Genomic DNA, 24,487 nt, shown 5'->3' on the forward strand with positions numbered 1-24,487 from the left:
AGCCACACTTCAAGTTCTCAATAAGCGTGTGTGGCTAGTGGCTATTGTACTACATGGCCCAGATGGAGAACATATGCATCATCCCAGAAAGTTCTATTGAACAGCGCTGCTCTAAAAGACCAGGCAAAAGCCATTGACATTCTCCTACCTCAACCTGAGGGAACCGGGCTGGGTGGGGCGGGATGTAAGACGTGACTCTTGAGGGGCTCCTGGGGCGATGTGTGTTGGCCGGTGGTCCCCACTCCACCCCTGCACATAAGCCTCAAACAGTGTCTATATGGCCCCAGGATGGGGGTCCTCAGTCTCCTCCCCAGGCTTCTTTGGGTATCCTACTTTCGGGACCCCACTAAGAGGAGTCCACGCTCCTGGCAGAGTAGGGGCAGGCGCTCCCTCCCCTGGCAGCCCGGTGAGGTAGGGGCTCCCTGCACACCCCTGCCCATCCTCCCGGGGCCTGGAGGCGGAGGGCTGGGGAACTTCCTCTGGGGGGCGCGTGGTGCAGGAGCTCTCCGATGGGTGCCGCCCGCGCCGTGCCGCCTCTCCCGCAGGACCCCCAGCCCCCGTGGCCGCCCCCTGCCTGGAGGTTCCTGGAGGGGGCGCCGCGCCCGGCCCCCTCCCCTCCCCTCCCCGGCCCCCGCACGCACGCACTCACGGAGTCTCGGGAGCCACCATCTTGCGCGGTGGACGCTCTGGCCGCGGTCTCCTTGGGCTCCACTGAGCGACAGCAGCCACTAGCGGTAACCGGGGCGAAGAGGCGCCAACGGCGGCGCGGGCCGGGGTCGCGGGCAGGGCGGCGGCGCCCCCGGGGCTCGGCCGGCCGCGCCCACCTGCCGCCGCTCTGGCCCGGCGCACCCTTAGCCCGGCGTCGCTCTCACCCTCCCCACCGCGTGCGCTGCAGCAGGAGCAACTCAGGTTAGACCGCAGGAAGGATGCTCCCCGCCAGCGGGAGGGACAGTGGTCATTCATTCACCACAGGTATCCGTGGGTTCCTAGAGGAGCTCACAGGTGAGAGCTGACTGGTGAGAGCCAAACAGGCGCAGCGCTAAGGAGGCTACACTCTGGCAAGTGCCCCGAGCGAGAGTGATGAACAAAATGCTTTGGGATCACAGAGGAGCAGGCGGTCAGCTGAAGGTCATCAGCCTGGAGAGGCAATTAGGTTTCACAAAAGGGTCAGTGAGATTTTACCAGGCGAAGGGCATTTCAGCAGTGGGAGTGGCAGAGCCATCGGGAACCACTGTGAAGTTCAAAGTCGAGTGCAGGTTCTCAGAGCTCAAGGTAGAACAGAGGTATGGAAGCTCTACAGTGAATGCTGGGGATTTTGATCCCGGCCTTGTGGGGAACCTCAGGATGTGGGTGAGCTGGAAAATCATGTGGGATCTTAGTTCCCCGACCAGGGATTGAACCCAGGCCCTCGGCAGTGAAAGTGCAGAGTCTTAACTGCTGGACCGCCAGGGAATTCCCGGGAAATGAGTGTTTTAATCTAATGAGTTATTTGTAACGCGGATGACAGAAATGGGGTGGGTGGGAGGAGTGACCTCTTCCTAGAACTCTCAGACGCCCAGGAGACCCTCACCCCTGTGTGGGTTTCCCTGCAGGAGGAATGTGGGTGGTACCCCAGCCTCCCAGACCTGGAGGCCTGCAGTGGAGCTCCAATAATGACATCAAACTGAGGCCTTGTCAGCCCAGCACTTAGCCTCAGTTTCCTCACCTGTGAAGTGGGAATTACAGCCGGGTAAGGAGGAAGGGGCAGGACAGGAATGGGTCTGAGGACCAAATGAGGTGCTGGGTGTGGAGGCCGTTTGCACAGGGGTTGCAGGGCACTTGGTGACCCAGTCTCCCCTTCCGGTCAGCACAAAGTCACCCGGAAATGCCTTCCAGCCCCCGCACAACTGGGTACACTCCTCTCCCACTCAAGGCTTAAGGCACACGTTGAGGTCAGGGCCTCTCCAGTGGTTGCTGGGAGCTCCCCGCAGCCCCCTTCACGCAGCGCTGCTCTGAGCCGCCCACCATCTGCCTCTGACATTCACTGTGAGCCCTGGCCCCTAGGGCCGCTGGGATGACGCACGAGTCATGGCACATGCACACACACGTGTGGCCACTTGGCTTGTGGGTACACTCAGATGGAGGGAGACACTGCAGCCCCCACCCCTGTCCCAGGATGGCACCACACAGCCTGACGGGTCTAGAATTCTGCACCCCCAAAACGGTCAGGTGTGTGTTGGGGGGGTCTTCTCGGGTAGCATCTTGCAACAGAACAGCCACCCTGGCTAAGTGTCTCAGAGCAGTCCCTCCCCACCCCTCGCCAGGGGTCCACAGCCGGGACCCAGGGCTCATTGGGTGGCTGCCTCAAGAGGGTGGGTTGTTACTCTGATCAAACAGGAATAAACCAGACTAAGTGACAGAGAAAAGGCCACCCCCAGGGGTCCAACAGAGACTAGGGCAGGGGTGCAGAACAGGTGTCTCATGAAATAACATCATCCTGCCTACCATCCAAGGGAGAGAATCCGGGGAAACTACGTCCTGCTGTTTTGCCATCACTGGGAAAGATACACACGAAAGAGCACAGGGACACACACCCTGAGGTCCACAGGCATCCACACAGATAGTGACAGGGACAGACACCAAGGCACACACTCACACACATCTCCCCATGGTGAGACCGTCTATGCACACTGATGTGTGCACATACGGAGGTGGTACCCACGCAGAGACAGACAGATACCCCTGCTGGCCAAGGGGCGGGCACAGAGGCCACGCATGAACATACATGAACACACAGGCAACAGCAACAAAGACACAGATCATATATACCCAGAGGGACAGACACACGAGGGCACGCAGACCCCTACAGATGCACATACAGACAATATAGAACAACAGGCATGCAATGGCACACAACATCACAAAGAGAGGTGCACGTACACAAAGATCCATATACGGAAACACACACACACCCCTTACAAAATTAAATGCATCTCACATACACACAAGCTCATGTAGCCAAACCCAGAGTCCCCCTCCCACCCCCGCCTCGAGTCATAGGGGCAGATGGTAGGGTCCTCCCCAAGGCAGGCATGCACGCGCGCTCACACACACACACACACACACACACCTCAAATAGTAAAGCTGCCGTTTCTATCACAAATAAAACCAAAACTCTGTGAAGAAAGGGAGTCCAGGAGGGAGAGAGAGCCAAAGGCAGGGAATGAGAGGTTGAACCAAGACCCCAGCTTGCTCACTCCCCGCTAGGATTAGGATTCCTCCCCACATTCTCCAGCGCCCCCAACCCACCCTGGGCTGGCCAGCACTGTGGAGGCATTGACACTCCAGACTCCCGCCCTCCCTGCACCTGAGGAAGACCCCCGAGCCCAGTCACAAGAGGAACTCTGCTCCCAGCCCCACAGCCTCCAGCCCTTGCCCTTGTGGAAGGGGATCCTCCAAACCCTTAAAGGGTAATGGTTGTTCCCCTCAAAAAGGACCAGGCAACCCCTGTGTGGGGAGGTGAGCCAGGAGACCACGAACAAAGCACGGGGGGCATTGATGTTGACCCCAGCGCCAGCGCGGTGGGTGGACCTCAGTGGGCGCCTGGCTCTCTCCTTCTCTGCTGCATTAACAACTGCCTCTAACCCCCCACCCCTGCTCCTCCAGGCAGCCCCTTAGAGGCAGTTGAAGGTATGATTTGATACATGGAACCTTTGTAGCGGGCTCCTCGGATGACGCACGCCTGCCCCAAAGTGCAGCAGCCTCATTCCTGCAGGCTGGACCTCCAGATTCCCGACCATTCCTGCCACCCCTGCCCCACCTTTGCTCCCGGCCAGAGTGGGGGCTCCCCCTGCCCATCCTTGAACTTGGGAAAAGGTACCAAGAGTCAGCTGGCTACTGGAGCCTCTAAACAGACAACTTTGGGGGGGCCGACAACCGGAGGAAAAGGATAGGGCAGGCGAGAGGGGAGAGGCCCACCCTCGGCTCGAAGCCCCCTCCCCAACCCCCCAGCTCAGGCGTCCTCAGCACTCACCCAAGAGCATTCTCTGCCTTTGGAGGAACCGCTGAGCGCAGGAGTGAGTGAGGAGCAAATGAAACCCAGCCAGAGAGTGACAGAGGGAAGGGGTGGGGGAGTGGAGGGACAGGCGGGGAGGGTGCGAGGGAGGGGCTCCTGTTTCTGCTGGGAAGCCACGGTTACCGGGCCCTGTCTCCCCTCGCCAGGAAGGCGCTGCCTGTTCCCTGGTTTCCCCATCCCAACCACCGGTGGAAAGAACAGGGCACTTCTTCCCCGAAGGTATGGGGACAGGGGGAGGGTGTCAGGGGGCCTAGTGCCTCTTATACTGAAGCGAAGAGTTGACCCTGCCCACAGAGGCCTCCAGGGCAGGAGGTGCTTCCAGCCCCTTCTCTGCCTGCCAGAAAATTCTTCTTCTGAACTTTGAAGCCCTGCTTCATTCAGGGCTTGCTGCCGCAGGGGCCCCGTTCTCCTATCTAGCCTTACTTATCCTCTGCCCCCATCCCCTTTTATTTACCTCCTTTTGCTGCAGGGGAAACCGAGGCTCAGAGAGGGGGAAGGGAGCGCAGGTGGCTTGCAGTTCAGTACCTGGACTGCCGGACCTGCTACCTGGGCAATGCCAGGAAGTGGGGAAGGGGTGTTCATCTGATCACCTAGAACTTCTGACACCCCTCATCTGCCCGCACCCTTCCCTCCCACCCATCTTTTCTCTTCTGATTTGGCTCCTTCCTCCCCCTCCTCTTCCTGAAACCTGCGGGCTCCTAACTCACCTGAGCACCTGGTGCCGGGAGGGGTGTGGAATGCGGGAGAGGAGACAGCCAAGCCACAGCTGGATCCAGTCTCGCATTCCAAGCCCGGGTCCCAGCGCTAGCCCCCCACCCCCTCAGCATCCTGTCTCCACCAGACAATAACCCATAATCTCTGGAGCAGCCAGTTCTCAAGCTGCAGAGAAGGTCTGGGGAGGGGGTGGCGGCAGCAGCCCCTGAAAACAGGTTTGTTAGGAAGAGGCTCTCGGGGGAGGGAAGGACTTGCTGGTGTGGGGAGAGGAAGGAAACTCAAGCCCAGAGCTAATTAACCCACCCAGAGACACAGACGGAACCTTTGTCTTCTGTGGGGGCAGGGATCTGAGCTAAGCCCCCTAATTTCCACCCAGACAGCCTTGCCTTTCCTGGTGGCCCCTGGGGGGAGGTGCTGATGGTCAGGTTCACATCTGTGAGGGGGTGCTGTCCAGGGAGAGTAAGGGCACCTCCATCACCTGCCACTTAAGGAGAACTGCAGGAGGCACTGGTTAGACCGCAAGAACTTCTTCGTGGCCTTGGGGGAGCCAAGGTGAAACATGCATCCAGAGGCCTCCGGATGGGTTGGGAAGGGCACTGAGGAGGAACTGGAAACCCAGGGAGATACTGAAGCCATGGGGGGACAGGCTGGAGGGCTTCCGGGGCCTCCTGATGGGCCTGAAATTAATCCATCTGCGGGGAGTGGAGGGTGAGGAGCTCATCAAGCCAGTGACTCAGGTGTGACCCAAGCTCAAGGTCTTTGATCTCTGGGGCTCAGAATGCAGCCAGAGGCTTCTGCAGTCAAAGACTAGGAGAGGAGATGGAGGGACTGATTAGAACGGGATCTAGGAGAGGTCTGAGGGCGCAGGGCAGGGGACAGCCTCCATCTGCCACTCTGATGCCTTCCCATCCCCAAAGGCACAGGGGTGTCTGGTACAGCTGCAGCCGTCTTTGCCCTGAAATCCAATATAGTCTGACTCCATCTCCGCTTTCTTGTCCCCCTTAGTGTCTACGCTGTGCTCCCCACCCAAGTCCCCTCTGGCCATTTCGGTAAGCCAGAGCTTAAGTCATTTTTGAAATCTCCTTCTCTCCCCTCTGGTGTCATGTTGCAATGGTGGGGGACAGGGGATGCGCCCTGAATTGGGCAGCTGGGTCAGTCCTGCCAAGAGACACGGGGAGGAACCAGTTGGATTTAGAAGGCTCCCCTCCCTGTCCCTAGCCAGCCTAAGCAGAGTGAGAGATGGCTGGCATCTCCCCATTTTTCAGTTGAGGACACCAAGGCATGGGTTCTGAGCACTTGAATTGCCTGTCCTGGGAGCTGGTCTGCCTGCGCTGGGCCATCCCTCCTCCCCATTCCTGAAACATTAAGGCTCTATCTCTCTTAATGTATGCTGCTCTCCTCAGCAGCAAGGTGGGGAGGGCATGTGAGAGACAGGATTTAGAGTCAGAGATGCTGGGATCTGAACCTGGCTGTGGCCTTAGGCCTGTTGCTTACACTCTCTGAGTTCTAGTATCTCAGTTTCTAAAGTGAGGGCTGAATGCCAATCATCTACGCCCGGGGATGGCTGGGTGAGGAGGGAATGCTGTGCTGCTTGTGGAAGTGCTTTGCAAACAGTTCATCTCCTAAGCACATGCTCATTGGCCCTGGGGGTAGGTCACAGCTCTTTCCCCAAGGTCCAGGTCCAGGTGTCCGTCCCCCAAGCCCGGTGCTGGCCCAACATCCACACTAGAGGTTGGAGGTAGGAGGGTTGAGCCAGCAAACCTTTCTCTCTGCAGATGTTCAAGAACTACCTAAAATTGTTTAGGGGTACGTGCACGCGCGCGCCTGTGTGTGTGTGTGTGTGTGTGTGATGGTCAATAGGGTCATTGAGTTCAGCCACATTGAGGCGGAGGTTCCTGGGGCCCACACCTCCCATGGGGGGCAGGTTGGGTGAAAGATGGCTCATTCCTGAAGGATGAAAGGGTCTGCTGTGTGGGAGACAGATCAGGAGGAGGGCAGGTGGGGGAATGATCTGGAGGAGGGGCTGGGGAAGGGTGGGGTTCCTGCTGTTTCCCCATCCTGTGCTGTTTCCCCTTCCTAGGTGTTCCGGGCTGACTCATGGGGGGCAGCTGGGTGAGGCTGAGTAAGGAGGCCTCTGACGCAGGCATTGGTGAGGAAGCGCAGAGAGGGGAGAGCCGCCCCCCATATCTCCCTCCCGCAGACGGCCTCAGGGACAGGATCCTCCAGACAGGATCCCGCCTCACTGCCTGTGACGGCCTGTCACTGTGCAAGGCGCCAGTCCCCCAGACCCCCTAATCAGAGTGACAGCTCCAGGAGGCCCCCCAGAAAGGGATCCTCAAAGGGGCATGACTGGGCCGTCTCACCCCCAGCACCTCAGCGCCCTCCCAGGGAACGGGCGGCTCTCCTGGCTGCCACAGGACGGAGATCTCAGGTGTCCAGGAACAAAGCCGTGTGTTAAGGGCTCCTCACACTTTGCCTCAAGCCTCCTGAAAGTAGATGTGACTCTCTCCATTTCCGGAGGGTGCCCCAGTCAGCCGTGCCCTCAGGGCTCTCTGCTCTGGTCCAGTCTCCTCGAGAGGACTTCCGCACGACTGAGGTCCCCACCTCCTCACCCCTGGGGGAAGTTGCTAGCATTGGGCTGCCTCTCCCACCCCCAGCTCCCAGAGGGCCAAGGAGACAGGAGAGTCCATGGAGGGGGGTGGTTTGCTGGGGGGTCATGACCTGAAGTAGATTCAAAGATAACCAGGCCAAGGGACTTCCCTGGCGGTCCAGTGGTTAAGACGCCGTGCTTCCAATGCAGGGGGCACGGGTTTGACCCCTGGTCAGGGAACAGTGATCCCACATGCCGCTTGGTGTGGCCAAAAAAAAAAAAAAAGATAACCAGGCTAATGGAACACAGGTTCTCCGCTGGAGCCCCGAGATTCCAGGGTTCCCAGAAATCTGAGGATGCAACATCCTCGCTCTAGTCACAGCCATCACCCCCCCGGCCCACCATGCTCCCACAGTGCCGCTCACTCCTCTTAGCATGGCGGTGGGGAAGGTCTGGCCCCGTGGCTGTCTTTCCCTCCAGACCGTGAGTGCCCGGCACTGCTCGGTACAGAATCCCGGCATCCTGCACGGGGCCAGCGCAGGGCTGGAAGGCTGGTGATGCAGGACAGGTGACTGGAGGGCCAGTGACTTAGGAGGTGTTGTTTAACAATCTCAGGGGGGAGCAGTACCGTGTCTCCTGGTGACCCCCCAAAACTACCCTGTACTCGGGGATAAGGACTGTGAGAAAAGGGAAGCCAAGTGAAGGGGGACCCCATCCCTCTGGGCAGCCTGTCTGTGGCCACCAGTGTCTGGTGCTGTGGTCCTTTTTCTCACACCCCACCTGCTCTCTCCACACTGGGATGGTGGGTGGGGGAGAGAAGGAAGGACCACTGCCCGGAAGGAAGGCCTGAAAAGCCAGAGTTAGAGGAGAGCAGGGGTGGGACCAAGTCCTCTGGTCACGGGAATGGCCTTCCCCACCCACCCCTGCCTCCCTCCCAGCGCCCCCTTTCTGATAACGCAACTGTCCATCACAGCATCCCCTAAGCCAGAGTCATCCTTGGCACCTCCCTTCCCCTCGGCCCCACATCCCATCAGTCACCAAGTCCTGCAGAAAAGACCCCGGAATCTGGTTCCACCATCCTACCCCCTTCCTTCTCATGTACCCCCAAGACTTACCCTTCCCCCTCACCAGAGACCTCTAAAAACACTAACTACTCCTGCTCAAAACACTTCCGTGATGCCTGTCACCTTCAGGACAAAGGCCAGACGCCCAGCCTGGCTTTGAGGACTTTACAGGCAGCCCCTGCTCACCTCCTGCCACGCCAGCCACTTGCCCAGCCCAGCACCGCCTGCTGTTCCTGCAAAGCCATGGCCTCAGGCCTGGGTGCATTTGCTCTAGCTCAGGGGTCCCCAACCCCCGGGTTACTGACTGGTATTGGTCCGTGGCCTGTTAGGAACCAGGCCACATAGCAGGAGATGAGCGGCGGGCTAGCAAGCGAAGCTTCATCTGTATTTACAGCCGCTCCCCATTGCTCGCATTACCACCTGAGCTCCGCCTCCTGTCAGATCAGCGGCAGCGGCATTAGATTCTCATAGGCGCGCGAAGCCTACTGTGAAGTGCGTGTGTGCGAGGGATCTAGGCTGTGGGCTCCTTATGAGAATCTAATGCCTGATGATCTGAGGTGGAGCTGAGGCGGTGATGCTAGCGCAGGTGAGTGGCTGCAAATACAGATTATCATTAGCAGAGAGGTCTGACTGCACAGAGACCATAATAAATCAACTGCTTGCAGAATCATATCAAAACCCTATCAGTGAGCGGCAAGTGAAAACAAGCTCAGGGATCCCACTGGTTCTGCATTATGGTGAGTTGTATAATTATTTCATTATATATTGCAATGTAATAATAATAGAAATAAAGTGCACAATAAGTGTAATGCACTTGAATCATTCCAAAACCATTCCCCCAGCCCCCCAGTCCGTGGAAAAATTCTCTTCCACGAAACTGGTCCCTGGTGCCAAAAAGGTTGGGGACCACTGCTCTAGCTGCTCTAGCTGTCTCCCTGCCTGGGAGACAAGATCCACCAAGATCCACCTTCAGTGTCACTTCTCTGAAGCGTTCCCTGACTTCTGTCAATTCACCTCTCCCTCCCACTTCTCAAAGGAGCCCATCCCCACATCTATGAAGCCTGCTGTTATCTTGGACAAACTTGTCTGCATGTAGTTATCTAGACAGTTCTTTCCTGACAGGCAGCTCTGTTGCCTTTGAAAAACACAAATTCCCAGACAAATGCTGTATGTTCTCACTTACATGCAGAATCTAAAAAAGCTGAACTCATAGACATAGAGAGTAGAATGGTGGTTGCCAGGGGCTGGTGGTAGGGGAAATGGGGAGATGTCGGTCAAAGGGTACAAAATCCCAGCTGTAAGATAAATATGATCTAGGGATCTAATGCACAGCACGGTGGCTATAATTAGCAGTACTGCCTTATACGCTTGAAAGTTGTTAAGAAAGTAAATCTTAACTGTTATCTGTACACATACACTCAGAATTATGTGAGGGGATGGAGGTGTTAACTAGCCTTACTGTGGTAATCATTTCGCAATATATACATGTATCAAATCATCACACTATGCCCCTTAAATTTACATTTGTTATATGTCAGTAATATCTCAATAAAGAAAAAATACAAAAAAAAGAAAAAATACAACAAGGTCCTACTGTATAGCACAGGGAAATATACTCAGTATTCAATATTTTGTAATAACCTAAAAGGGAAAATAATCTGAAAAAGAACATATGTATATGTATATATATATATCTGAATCACTGTGCTGTACCCCTGAAACTAACACAACATTGTAAATCAACTCTACTTCGATAGAAAAAAAATTAAAATAAAAATATGAATACCCCCAATCAGCAGCTTGCACATAGTAAGCTGTCTGTAAGTATTTGATGAATTAATGAATGACTTTTGAACACACACACACACACTCCAGAAACATCCATACAGTTGAATATGCTCTTATTCAGAGTCACATCCTGGGGTCCAGCCCCGAGTGCTCAGGTGGGGAAGATGGTACCAGCCATTAGAGCATTCCCTGCTTTGCTTATGCAGTGACCTCTGCCTGCGAGGTCCCTTCTCCTCTCACCCCTGTTCCGAAGCTCACTGCAGTCCCCCTCCTTCGGGAGGCCTTTCGTGGCACCCCCAGGTAGAATCGCCCTTTCTCCTTTGTACCCCTGGGGGCATGTCCCACGTAGCACCCACAGCACTCATCTGCTTATTTCGTGTCTGTCTCAGCCTAAAAGACAGTTTCAGTCTTGGGGGCCGGGTGGGGGGAGGAGTAAGACTGGAACGTCTCCAGGCCCCAGCACAGTGCGGGGAACACAGAGGGCATCCCGTAAACACTCACCCAAACGACAGGCAGCCCTCAAGAGGTCAGAGTGTAGCCCTCTGGCAAAGCTACCAACCTGGGCTGCAGGGTTTGTGTGCAGGGCATGCTTCTGGTGGCCGCCCCCGGGAACCAGGCAGAAGTTCCGGCCCTTCCTGCCTCTCACGCTGGGCCTGGTTCTGAACCTGTTTCCCCTGCCGGCCAGCAGCCTGCTGTTCCTGGTCTCTCCCATGACTCCCATGTGCCTGTCAGCTGGAATCATCCTCACGAATCCATTCACCCACTTCGCCCAGAAATCTGCCTTGCAGCCAGCGGGCCTCTTGCAGCCCAACCTCTGCAGAGTCATGCCAGCCAGGGAGAGGCCGAAATCCTGGCCAGGAGTCCAGTGGCCAAAGGGAGAGGGGCTTCTCCCGCCTCTTCCCCTGACCACCTCTCAGCCCTTAGCCGGAGCGTCGTGCACTTCGCTGATCCTCGCCTTCAGAGACCAGAGCAGGAGCCCGGGACGCCCTGTAGGTGAGGCCCTTATCTGGAAAACTATCTGCCAGGGGGCTCCTGGCTGGAGAAATGCTGCTGAGGGGGCCTGGTCCTAAAAGATCCCACAGGGAGAGCCCCAGATCCAGAGGAGGCCTCAGACCTCAGGCCCTGAGAGACCCCATAGAGGGCTGTCCAGATGCAAAAAAACTTGACGGCATCTGGGGAACTTCAGACTCTAAGACCCCATTGAGGGTACCCCAGACCAAAAGACCCCACAGAGAGAGGCCACAGACCCAGAGCCCCTCACAGGGGCCCAGAACCAAATCTGTGGGAGCAGCGCCCCTCCACACTGACCTGGCCCCAGGGGCGTCTTTCCCAAGCTGAGCTGCCGCAGGCGCCTCTGGTGGGCCCGCCCCCCACAGTGCACCTGGGCCTGGGCTGCCGAGTTCAGCTGGATGTTGCAGACGTCGCAGAGGGTGTACGACGGCCGTTTTCTTTCCCGCTTGGGCTTAGGTGGTTCTGGAGGCCGAGGGGGGCACTCAGCAGCTCCAGATCCGGGGGGCTCCTTCTCACCCGGGGGAGATGGGCTCAGTGGCCGCTTCATACCTGGGCAGATCGGGAGACAAGTAAACAAAGGCGAGTGCAATGAATACACAGAAGGAGCAAGAGGGCTTCGGGACCCAGAGATGCCTGTGCCCTGTATCCCAGCTAAAATTCCCTGGCCTTCTGAAAGCCCCAACCCAAGGATGGCAAAAGGGAGCAGAAGGGGGGCTGTTTTAAACAAAGCAGCAGTAAAATGCGGGGATATCTGGAAGAGTGTCAGAAATGGCCACACACTGGGTGGCCGACACCTGAGGGCTCAGAGCAAAGCGCTCAGACGGACAGCGGGGGTCTCAGAAAGCAGGCGACGTGGAGGGAGAGCCAGCAGAGAGGCTAGTGGAGACACTAGCCTGGCCCAAGGCAGGCCGGGAGCTGACAGTGCTGGGACAGGCAGGCCTGTGGTGCCTGCTGGAGATGCAGGAGCTGCCCGCCAGAGGATGACTGCAGAAACCCAACCACCTCGTGCCCAGCGCCGGTGACATTCACAAACGGTGACAGTGTGTGGAGCCATCCCCACCCCTGCCCCACGTGGCTCCCGATGCCCCCTGCTGTTAGGGCAACAGTTGGTGTTTACACGCACGCACGCACGCACACACGCACGTGCCCGCGCTGGGCCCTACAGAGCATGCGCATCACCCCTCCAGGCCCCTCCCCTTCTCCTTTCCGACTCACTTCTCTGAACCTTTCCCCCCGGACTTTTCTGCCTCTAACTGGCTCTATTCTGCCCCAGGACCTTCCTCAGACTGAACTGGGTTAATTTTCACTTCCTCCCTGAATCTGTGTGCACGCTTCCTGCCTCTGCTTCAGATTGGGTATTTCCCGAGGGCAGGCCTGGTGTCCCCCTCGCCAGGACAGAGAATTCCTGAGGTCAGGGACTGTGTCTCTCGCTCATAGTGGGGGAGCCCCAAGGCTAGGGCCTGAGTGAGGAGTGACTGAGCCCATTTCCCTTGTATGGGCTGAATTATGTCCGGTGACCCCCACCCCACCCCCCTCCCCACAAATTCATATGTTGAAGTCCTAACTCCTAGTATCTCACAATGTGATTGTATTTGGAGAGAGGGTCTTTAAAGAGGTAATTGTTAAGATGAGGTCATTAGGGTGGTCCCTAATCCAATATGGCTGTTGTCCTTATAAGAAGAGGAAATTTTGGGAATTCCCTGGCAGTCCAGTGGTTAGGGCTCCATGCTCTCACTGCCGAGGGCCTGGGTTCGATTCCTGGTTGGGGAATTAAGATCCCACAAGCCGTGTGGCACGGCCAAAAAAAAAAAAAAAGGAAATTTGGACACACACATTTACAGAGAGAAGACCATGGGAAGACACAGGGAGAAGGCCATCTGCAAGCAAAAGAACAAGGCCTTAGAAGAAACCAACTCTGCCTACACCTTGAGCCCAAACTTCTATCCTCCAGAATTGGGAGAAAACAAATTTTTGGTATTTAAGCCACTCAGTCTGTGGTTCTTTGTTACGGCAGCCTAAGCGAACCAATACATCCTCCTAAAAGGCATTTCCTGTGTCTTTAGACTTGTGTTCATTTTGCAAATTAGACCCAGTGAAGTCAAGTGATGCCGTAACGTTCCCATAAGGCCACACATCTAGTAGTGGAGCCCACATCTGAACAAAGAAAATTAATTTCTCAAGTTCACAGCCAAGAACCTTGCCTGCAGTCCCTGGACCCCACCCCCTGCTCTTAGTAAGCTGCTTGTCACTTTTGCAGGCAATGTTCCCACAAAATGGGCTGTCATGACGTGTGTGGGGACTGTGAGTGAATGGAACAGAGGGGCACAGTAATTAAGAGCACGAGCTCTGGGACTTCCCTGGTGGCGCAGTAGTTAAGAATCCGCCTACCAATGCAGGGGACACGGGTTCGAGCCCTGGTCCGGGAATATCCCACATGCCACAGGGCAACTAAGCCCATACGCCACAACTACTGAGCCCGCGAGCCACAACTACTGAGCCCACGCACCACAGCTACTGAAGCCCACACGCCTAGAGCCCGTGCTCCCCAATGAGAAGCCACTGCAATGAGAAGCCCGCGCACCGCAACGAAGAGTAGCCCCTGCTCACCACAACTAGAGAAAGCCTGCGCGTAGCAACGAAGACCCATTGCAGCCAAAAATTTAAAAAATTAAAATTAAAAAAAAGAGGGCTTCCCTGGTGGCGCAGTGGTTAAGAATCTGCCTGCCAATGCAGGGAACACGGGTTCGAGCCCTGGTCTGGGAAGATCCCACATGCCACGGAGCAACTAAACCTGTGAGCCACAAGTACTGAGCCTGCGCATCTGGAGCCTGTGCTCTGCAACGGGAGAGGCCGCGACAGTGAGAGACCCGCGCATGGCGATGAAGAGGGGCCCCCACTCGCCACAACTAGAGAAAGCCCTCGCACAGAAACGAAGACCCAAAACAGCCAAAAATAAATAAATAAATAAATAAATTAAAAAAAAAAAAAAAAAGAGCACAAGCTCTATATTGACCCCCACCTGGTTTCACATCTCAGCTCTGTCACTTACTGGTTGTGTGACCTGAGCCTCAGTCCTCTCATCAGTATATCTGTAAAATGGGGGTGATGAGGAACAGTTCCCAAGTCATAAGGGAACTGTGAGGATTAGACAAGCTCATCTATATAAAACGCCTCTCAGGGTCCTATAAACGTCAGCACGTGGGAGTCATGGGAGAGACCAGGAGCAGCAGGCTGCTGGCCGGCAGGGGAAACGGGTTATGAACCAGGCCCAGTGTGAGAGGCAGGAAGGGCCGGAACTTCTGCCTGGTTCCCGGGGGCGGCCACCAGAAGCATGCCCTGCAGACGCCCACCTGGGCAACGGGACCTGTCCCAAATAAGGAAAGGCATATGCCCTGTCCCACTCCCACCTTATAGAAGGAAGGTATATGTGCCTCGACCAATCAGTAAAGGAAATTTTCACCTCGGACCATTCTTTTGTTTTCTGGCTATAAAAACTGATCAATAGCACATGTTCGGGCTCGACTCTCCCAAACTACTAGGAAGTCGGCCCGCTGTACTGGCAGTGACCCTTCCCTCTGATAAATTCTATCTTCTTTACGTTCTGCCTTGTGTCTGCAAATTCTTTTCCAACCCGCGTTCGGACCACGACAGCATGGAACAGACTTCCTTACAGCCCTCAGAAGGAACTAACCCTGATGACACTGATTTTAGACTTCCAGCCTCCAGAACTGTGAGACAAGACATTTCTGTTGTTTAGGCCACCTGGTTTGTAGTGCTTTGTTATGGCAGCCCTAGAAAACGAATACACCGTGGATCTGACCCTTGTGCAGTCCTAGGTGCCTGGTGACTTGAGGGACCCTGGCACTGTGCCTGGTGGTTTGGCTGGGCTGCAGTACGAGAGATAGCCTCCAGGTGGCGCAGGGAGCATCTAGCGGGAAGATAAGAGGTGGAACTCGGTACCCCACCCGGCAGGGCGGACCCCACACCTCCACACTCCTGAGACAACTAGGTTGCCCCTCCGAGCCATGCCAAACTCCTGGGCACCATGTCTGGGGTCCAGGGGACAGCTCTGCCCACGGAGGGCACACTGGAAAGTCACTCCATCACCTTGTGAGATTCTACATCCTCTCACCTCTAGATGGAGGTCATCACAGCTATTCTCCTGCCTTTACAAGTCTTCCCCCACTCTCCCAGCAGGAAAGAGGAGCAGGAAGAAAGTACCAGGTACGAGTATTGGGAGGTGGGTCCAACCAGCCAGGGGGAAGAGGCTTCAGGGGAATGAGATTTTCCTGGCCATGCCCAGGAGAGCTGCCTGCTCCACCAGCAAGGGGACAGGGGTATTTTGAAATCTCAGTGCAACTTATGACAGGCAGGCCCAGGACATGGCCCAAGAGAGCAGACAAATATCTGCCATGGGGCTGATTAAACACCTGTGATATACAGCCTCTGAGCTCACAGGGCCCTCCTGGATTCCGGGGCTAATTGTGTCCCCCTAGCCAGGCCGCTGGGCCTGCTGCAGCCTGCCCTGCTTAACCCCGGCTTCACAGCTGTCCTCTCGGGAGCTCCACCACTCCAGCTCAGCTAAGCCTCCCAGCAAGAAAATGTAGAGGGGTGGGCAATTTTTAGGGCACACACAGGTCGGTCTAACCCCTGCTGTGGGCATCAAGAGGCCAGTACACCCCCTGCGGGCCCCTATTCAGAACCAGCATGACTCACCCTCGCTGGACCCACATTTGGATAGGACACACTGTCTTTAACAGAAGAGGAAATCGAGTCCCAGAGCAGGGGAGGGGACTTGCTTCAAAGTACATGGACAGGCAGTACAAGAACTGCTTCTGGAAGCTTCCCTGCTTCTCTCTCTACCACTCAGCTGCCCAGACCACCTCTTCTTTATCATTACACCCCTGTTTACTGAGAGCTTACTGTGTGCCAGGCGCTTTACACACAGGATCTGTTTTAAACTTCACAACCCCATGAGGTGGGCACCATTATTGACCTATTATCCCACTTCAGAGATCAGAGAACAAGCATGGAGAGGTTTCATGGCCCTGTCCCACCTCTCCTTAAAGCCTGCCAAGTCCTGATCTGAACTGCTGGGTGGGAAGCGGGGCTACGGATACAGAGAAGGGCTTCTGGGGAGGCTCAGGGCTGCCCAGCCCCTACCTGGCAGGCAGAGAGGTGCCACACCCTGGGCAGGGAGAGTGGGGGTCAGAGCCAGAGAGGCTGGGAGGAAGGGGTGTGAAGACAGGGGGAGAATTGAACTTAACTTGGGAAAAGACCAGGTGAAAGCAGAGAAAAAGAGCATGCGTGTACCCAGGTGTCTGTCTGTCTGTGATTTACACAGGAAGCGGGTAAAGCTCCCTTTGTTCTCACCTTCCCTGAGAGATGGGCTGAGGCTGCAGCAGGGAGGGTGGGGTTGGGCCAGGGAGGGAGCCACCCATTGAAGACAGGCTCAAAGCAGCGCTGGAGAGTTGATGGAGGCCAGGGTTGCTGTCTGGCTATCTGTCTGTGTGTCCATCCATATGGAGCTAGAGGGGCTGGGAAAGGAGCACTCAGGCAGGCCCCAGGGCCCATTTCCATCCCTTCTTCCTGGGTGACAGTGGAATTCAGGGCCCCAGGTTTCTTTTTTTCTTTTTCTTGTTTTGGCTGCATTGGGTCTTTGTTGCTGCGCTTGGGCTTTCTCTAGTTGTGGCGAGCGGGGGCTACTCTTCGTTGTGGTATGCGGGCTTCTCACCGTGGTGGCCTCTCTTGTTGCCGAGCACGGGCTCTAGGCGTGCAGGCTTCAGTAGTTGTGGCTCGTGGGCCCCAGAGCACAGGCTCAGTAGTTGTGGCGCCCGGGCTCCGTTGCTCCGTGGCATGTGGGATCCTCCCGGACCAGGGCTCCAACCCGTGTCCCCCTGCATTGGCAGGCGGATTCTCAACCACTGCACCACCAGAGAAGCCCCTCTTTTTTTCTTTTTAATTTATTTGGTTGCGCCGGGTCTTCGTTGCAGCACGCGGGCTCCTTAGTTGTGGCATTTGAACTCTTAGTTGTGGCACGCACGTGGGATCTAGTTCCCTGACCAGGGATTGAACCTGGGCCCCTTGCACCAGGAGTGCGGAGTCTTAACCACTGCACCACCAGGGAAGTCCCAGGGCCCCAGGTTTCAGTGGAGTCCTCGGGCACTGCAGTGGGGTGGGATTCTCTGACTGCACTATCCAAAGAGGGGTGGATAGAAAAAACTCTGGAGGCCGTAAGTAAGTGCAGAGCGGGGAGTTGTTTCAGCCGCAGCCTGGGGAAGGGTGTCCTCGGGAAAGCGCTGCTTTTGCCAGAGGGTTAACAGGAGAGGAAGGTTCTAGGCCTGTCTCCAGCCTTTGGCAGGGCATGAAGGACTCCCTCACCAAACCCTTAACGAGCCCAACTACACTCCGGTATTTTCCCCCAGGTCTGTCAATATCTACCCTCCCGCCTCCCTGAGCCAGGTCCTAGGCCCTGCCTCTGAGAAGGGAGCCTGGCTGACCGGGCAACCTTGGGCCAGTCCCTGCCCCTCTGGGCTTCAGTTCCCCTTCTTTAAAGAGAGAGGGTGGGGCCGGGCTAATCTCTTAGGTCCTTTGCAGGCGGGCAGTGGCAACACAGAGCAGCTGCCTCTAAGGTTGGGGTGGGAGGGGGGAAGCCAAGTTGTCTTTGTCTGTTTCAGCCGCCAGAGAAAGGTGGGGTGGGGATAGAGAAAGAACTGCCCCACGGCGCGTGTCCATTGCCTTCTGGGCACTGTATAGACAGCACCTCCGTTAACCCTCCCAACAGCCCTGTGAGGCTTTACAAATGAGGAAACTGAGGCTCACAGTCGAAAAGAGAGGCAGGTGAAAAGGGTCAGTTCTGTACCATCCTATGATGCAGGGGCAGGGGGTGCACACCGTGGTGGCCCCCATCCCCGTCACTCACAGACAGGGTCACGAGCAGGAGTGTGGGATCGTGCCTGGAAGAAGAGAGGCCACATCCGTTCTCGTCCTGATGGAGTGTGAGCCCTCCTGGGCCTGGCTGCCCCCTCAGTGTCCCCAAGGAGCCACCACTGAGCGTTTTGGTCTCCCTTTCCTGCCACTTTACTCTCCCAAGGCTGACACTTTGCAGGGTGAGGAAGGGCAATAACCCACCTCAGTTGTGTGGCCACCATAGAGCAGCACCCACCATGGGATGGCCCAGAGAGCTGGGGTCTCTCAAGACTCACACCCAAGACTCCCCAAAGGAGTCAGAGACCCCCACCTAGAGGAGTGGGATGGCCCGAGTGAAGGCAGCCCCGGCAACCCCCAACCCACACGTCCCTGCTTTGCCAGAACAGGAGGCCCTGGGGCTGGGCAACAGCTGGTCCAGGTGTCAGGTGCGGTGAGGTGGGGATCCATTGGGCAAACCAAGACAGCCATGTCTGTCTTCCCACCCGAAGTGATGACAGAGGAAGCCGGTCACCTCTCCCTGGGGAGACTACTGGGTGCTGGGGATTTCAAGGGGGAGCTGGCTAAGAGGTGCTGAAAGTCAACACTCCAGCTGCAAGGATGGGAGAGAGGGGGCATGGGAGGTGACGGAGAGCGATGGTCCAGAGATGAGGTCACCATCCCCCCCGACCCCCTCCTCCCCCAATCTGTCCTCACCCCCTATTGGCTGGGAGTCCCAGAGGGCCTCCTTCCCTCCTGACACCCCCAGAGATAAGGGCTGCCTCTCCTGGACACTGAGACTCCCCTGAAAGACCCTCAGGCCACCCTCAGGAAGGAAGTCCTTCTTGCGATCTAAGCTGCATCCCTCCTTACGGGGTCCACAGTGGCAACATAGAACAGCTGCCTCTAAGGTGGGGGTGGGGGAGGGGGTATGAGCCTCAGTATCCCCTGTTCTAGCCTCTGCTGCCAGGCAAGGCCTAGGAACCTTACTTGTGCAGGAGACCCTCCACACCGCCTGCCCAGGACGCTGGCACAGCTCAGCCTCATCCACCGCCTGCTCACCCAGCACAACTCCCCATAGACTGAACAGTGGCTCCCCCAATCCATGCTCCCCATCGTGACTGTCCCACGATGGGGAGCACTTCCCTATCAGCACTTCCAAGTTGGGGCTGAGTGAATGCGTCCTGAGAGCCAGAGGAAGGAGGGTTGAGACGTCCTAGGACTGTCTGAGAGTCGTGGGTGGGAGATAAAATCCCGCCTCCCCCTTGGACCACGAGGGCCAACCTCTGCCCCTGACCCTGACAGAGAGGAAGCATTCTGCTTGAAGGGGGAGGGGCGGGCAGGAAGGCTTCCAAAGACGTTGAATGACAGGGATGGGACCCCAGGGTGGAGAGCATACTCTTTGCACCCCTGCCCCAAAAGACAACAGATCTCCCATCCCCCACCCCTTCCATTCTATTCTATCCCAGGGGCTGATAAGGGGTTGTTGATATTTGGAGTCTCTAAACAACTTAGACGGAGAAGGTAGGTTATTTGGTCGAGCCCCCTGTCTGCAGAGAATGGTCCCCTCCTTACGATGAGAGTCTCACCGTCTCTGCCCCGTGGTCCCCAGCCTCCCTCCCCCTACCTCCTGGGAGCTGGAAGTCCTTCTGGCCATCACCCTTGTCCCCGCTCCCAACCTCTGTTTCCGGTTAAGTCGTGATTCTTGTCTCCCACCTTCCCCCAACACAAGGCGGGGCAGGGTCCTCGCGGCTGCCACCAGCCCTACAGAGACACCAAAATCGCCACCCCGCGCGCGGGCCCCCTCGGGCGCTCAGACCCAGCGGCACGTCGCTCCCGGATGGGGAGCCAGGAGTGCGGTACCACGGCCCGCGCCCGCGCCTACCTGAAGGGCGCTCCCGACCGGAGCGGGGCCGCATCCAGCCGCCCGCAGCCACCCGGGGCGATCTGGATTCTCGGCTCCCAGAGGTGCGCGGCGGGTGAGTCCCGGGCCCCCGCGTCCCGGGGCAGCCACCGAGTCTCCGGAGCCCGCCCCTGGGCGGCCCGCGGGAAGCAGGTGCCAGGAGCCACGCCGCCCCGAACGGAGGGCAGGCGAGCAGGCTGGGAGAGGGGCTGCTCCCCTCGATGGGGCTCCCCAGGAAGGAGAGGAGGGGAGACGCAGGGGCTCTCCTGGTGGCGGGGCTGGGCCCATGGGGGAGTATCCTCCCTACCCCTGGCTGGCCAGTCCTGAGTGCTCCTCGCCTTCCGAGGGGTCCCAGAGCTTAGGGGAGGGGACCCCAAAGTGGCCACCTCCCAGTGGCCTGCTGTGAACTTCCCTACCCCTTTGTAAACCAGCCCCTCTTCTCGGGGGAAGTTCAGGGAGAAGGAGGAAGCTGACATTCATGGAGCACCTCCTGGGTGCCAGGAAGGATGGCATTCAATCCTCATAACAACTCAGCCCAGATTGGTTTGATTCCCATTTTACAGACCAGGAGATGAAAGATTGGAGATGTTAAGTAACTGGCCCAAAGTCACTCAGGAAGTGAGCACCGAAAGGGAGACTCCAGGTTGCCCTGAGGTCAGAGCATCAAACCAGGCCAGTGCGCCCGCTGGGGAAATGTCACCGGTGTGTGCGGCTGGGAGACATTTCTGATTCTTCCCAGGGGATCAGTGCACTGGGTCTGGCCTGCATCAGGGCACAAGGCAGGAGTATGAAGCCAAGCAGAGGAGGGCAGGAGGCAGGGGCCAGTGGCATAACCTCCTAACAGCACCTGCCATCATTCCACTATTGGGGAGTCCCCCCAAAAGGGGATAGGAATGGCTCATGTATCTAAAGAAGATGTACCACTGCTGCTCACCCCACCTCATGCTCCGGGCAGGCTTCATGTGAAAGAGGCCTTCCAGAGAGGAGGTCCCCCTGTGGGGAGCCCTGGAGATGCCGTGCCCGCTCCCTCCCAGCACTTCTTCTGGTTCTCACACCCACCAACTCACTCCTGTCTTGAGGCCTCTGCTGCTCCCTCAGCCTGGAACTGATCTTCACAGGGCTGTTTCCTTGTCCCTCAGGCCTCAACTCCAATATCACCTCCCCAGGACCCCATTTCCCCAGCCCCATTATTCTTTATCCCAGCCCCTGGTTAATTTCCCTCTTAGCACATCTCCCAGGATGTGCTAAGGCTTTTGCCTGTCTCCCTCATGGGGGCAGGGCCTTTATTTCCCAGATATTGGAAGCACCAGTACAAAGCTTGATGCGTACCTAATAAATGCTCCGTGTAAAGAGTTGTTGAATGAATGCATGAATTCATTTCCACTCGAAGAGTCAATCCACATTTAAGTGTACACTTTAAATGGGCGAATTGGGCTTCCCTGGTGGCACAGTGGTTAAGAATCCGCCTGCCAATGCAGGGGACACGGGTTCGAGCCCTGGTCCAGGAAGATCCACATGCCGCAGGGCAACTAAGCCCGTGCGCCACAACTACTGAAGCCCCCACGCCTAGAGCCCATGCTCCGCAACAAGAGAAGCCACTGCAATGAGAAGCCCGCGCACCGCAATGAAGAGTAGCCCCCGCTCACCGCAACTAGAGAAAGCCTGCGCCCAGCAACGAAGACCCAACAAAGCCAAAAATAAATAAAAAAAATTTTTAATGGGCGAATTGTAAGCTATGTGACGTATCTCAATAAAGTGGTTACTCAAAAATCAATCAGTGCAGGGTGGGGCTGACAGCCATGGTCCACCACGGGTACCTCGCCATCCCCCAGCACATCCACCCTCTAACTTGATCCAGTCACATCTCTCTCCGACACAGTCCACAACCTGTGTCTGTCCATGGGGAACTGCAGTTGCTCAGACTTGGAAGGGATCTTAGCGGTCATCCTGTCCCTTTTGTAACTTGTCCCTGACAGGTTACCCTCTGGCCTCTGCTTGACTATACTGATGACTCACTCTCTCACAACACAGCCTGTTCCATTGATGGATGGTTCTCAAGGATAGAAAGCTCATCAATATGGGGTCTGAAAGTTGCTTTCCTGTAATGCTTATGCAAGGGTTCTAGAGCTGCTCTCTGGTAATGTAGAAAAAGCCCACCCCAACTTCCACAGCCTGCCGAAGACGGCTGGCAGCCTCTTCCTCAGGGGTCTCTTCTCCCAGCAAAATAGACCCATTTCCCTCAACTATTCTTTCCCTTACATGGCCACCTCCTCCAGGAAGCCCCTCCTACATGCTCCTAGGGCATCTTGTATGGGCCCTAACACTGCACTTATCATACTGTATTGAACTGTGTCCCCCAAACCCTGCCCCAGCCATCCCGCTGTGCTGAATAGGCTAGTTCTGGGCCTTTCCTCATTCCCTTCTGCTCAGTCCCTTGCATGGTGATCCAGTGACCTGAACTGCACAACTCAATAAAAATTTGTCTCCAGAGGTTTTATGACCCCACTCATATCCCTCTTAAACTTATTTAGGCTTCCAATGTCCTGCTTAGAACAGAGCAAAGGAGATAATCACCTCCCCCATCCTCCATCCTGTCCTCTATTAATGCTGCCCAGCCCTTACCTTTTCTGCCCTCCTGAGTCAGCTCTATATAGAGCTGAGGGAACCTCCCATGTCTATTTTCACGTGATATGTTGGCAAGCTCAGCCTCCCCATCTCGTTGCCCAGAGCGTGATTTCTTGAACTATGAGCACCAGACCTTTTGTTTGGGCTTGCTGGCTCTCCCGTTCTGCCCAGCCTGATGAAATCATTCAGCAGGACCACAACTGCCAGCTTAGTGCCACCACAAAGACGTGGCTTCACCTAGATACACAGGGATAACACGCCCTTGAACTCCAACCCTGCACACAAACAAAACACTGCTCTTAGCTGTGAGCCTTCTGCCTTCCAGACCCTTCCCACAGCTTTATCAATCCATTGTATCCTCCCAAATAGCCTTGAAAAGTCAGTATTCCTCTCCTCACTTTAAAGATAAGGAAAGGGAAGCTCTGAGAGGTTAGTTTACCTGCCCGAGGTCATACAGCTAGAAAGGGTTGAAGTTGAACCCCATCTGGTGGACTCTAAACTCTAGGGCCTCTTTCCTCTATGTAATGGTGCCTCTAAAGTCCTTATCCCAATACACCCGGACTTTTTTCCTATAAAGGTGGGTGAGGAGGAAGAAAACCCAGAAAACCTCTTCTTAGTCATGAGAGCTGGAGGTGCCAGGTGGTGCTGGTGCTCCCTTTCCCACCTATCACTCATCCAAGGAGGGACTCAGGCCCCTAGTTATTGCCCTCCCCCTCCAATGCCACCAGAAAAATGACCCTTAGTCTAAATAAAGCTACTGAGTCTCTAGTTGGGCCACTCAGTTCTCCCTGCTGCTCAGTCTCATCCCATTATCTCTTCTTCCTCTGTTTTGTCTGTGATGAATCCCCAGCCCTAGAACAGTGCCTGGCACACCAAATGCAACCAACACACATTGCTGGCTTTGAGGAATGAACCAACTCTCACTGTGGGCACAAAAAATGGATTGGGTTCCTTGCTCTGGCTGTGTGGGCTGAGGCAAGTTACTTTCCCTCTCTGAGCTTCAGTTTCCTTATCTGTAAAACAGGACAATTAACATGTAATAGGACTTCCCTGGTGGCGCAGTGGTTAAGAATCCGCCTGCCAATGCAGGGGACACGGGTTTGAGCCCTGGTCCAGGAAGATCCCACATGCCACGGAACAACTCAGCCCGTGCGCCACAACTACTGAGCCTGCGCTCTAGAGCCCGCGAGCCACAACTACTGAAGCCCATGCGCCTAGAGCCCGTGCTCCGCAACAAGAGAAGCCACCGCAATGAGAAGCCTGCACACGGCAACGAAGAGTAGCCCCCGCTCACCGCAACTAGAGAAATCCCGCACGCAGCAACAAGACCCAACGCAGCCAAAAATAAATAAATAAATTTATTAAAAAAAAATTTTTTTTTAAAAGAAAGGAAAAAAGAACACATAATAACATGGCAGAGGGTGATGTGAGATCATCCCTGCAGAGTGCCTGACATAATATGTGCCCAATTAATAAAACGGGTATCATTAATGAGGTGTTATGGTCCCTGCTTTAGAGATGGGCGCCGGGGCTCAGAGAGGTGAAGGGACTTAAGTAACACACACAAGCTATTATCCCCAGCTTGGAAGTGGCCCATACAGAATGGGAGCCCGGTATGTCTGGCCTTAAGGCTGTGCCCTTTTTCCTGCACCACAGGACCTTCCCTGAGTGTTCAATAAATATAATCCCTATCACAAAGATAGGAGATGGTTATACTAATCATTCTTACTAATAACACCAAGGGCCCCAGCTGAGGCAAAGCCTGTAGCAAAGGGGCTCAGGAGAGGAGCCAAAGACCCCTGCCCAGCCAGCAGCTCTTGTTCTGCTCATGG

At 56.0% G+C, this 24,487-nt stretch overlaps 1 protein-coding gene and 1 long non-coding RNA gene across 12 annotated transcripts in view; one reads left to right on the plus strand and one right to left on the minus strand.

Moving 5' to 3' along the window:
* The window catches only part of LOC309618132, a 155,347-nt gene that overhangs the window by 102,501 nt on the left and 28,359 nt on the right, over positions 1 to 24,487 (plus strand). The gene's annotated exons all lie outside the window — the stretch shown is intronic.
* Positions 1 to 24,487, minus strand: part of ZNF385C (zinc finger protein 385C) — a 56,964-nt gene that overhangs the window by 18,860 nt on the left and 13,617 nt on the right. For 5 of the 11 annotated variants that reach the window (XM_082371385.1, XM_082371395.1, XM_082371386.1 and 2 more), the window contains exon 2: positions 11,519 to 11,770. In XM_082371385.1, the coding sequence (XP_082227511.1) occupies positions 11,519 to 11,768 (250 nt within the window). In that variant the 5' untranslated portion in view covers positions 11,769 to 11,770. Of the gene's footprint in view, positions 1 to 645; positions 814 to 11,518; positions 11,771 to 16,594; positions 16,750 to 24,487 lie in introns of those variants that run through there. The other 6 variants (XM_082371390.1, XM_082371391.1, XM_082371384.1 and 3 more) reach the window with 4 other exon arrangements.

Source organism: Balaenoptera borealis (genome assembly GCF_965194805.1).
Source record: "Balaenoptera borealis genome assembly, chromosome: 20".
NCBI classification, from domain to species: Eukaryota; Metazoa; Chordata; class Mammalia; order Artiodactyla; family Balaenopteridae; genus Balaenoptera; species Balaenoptera borealis.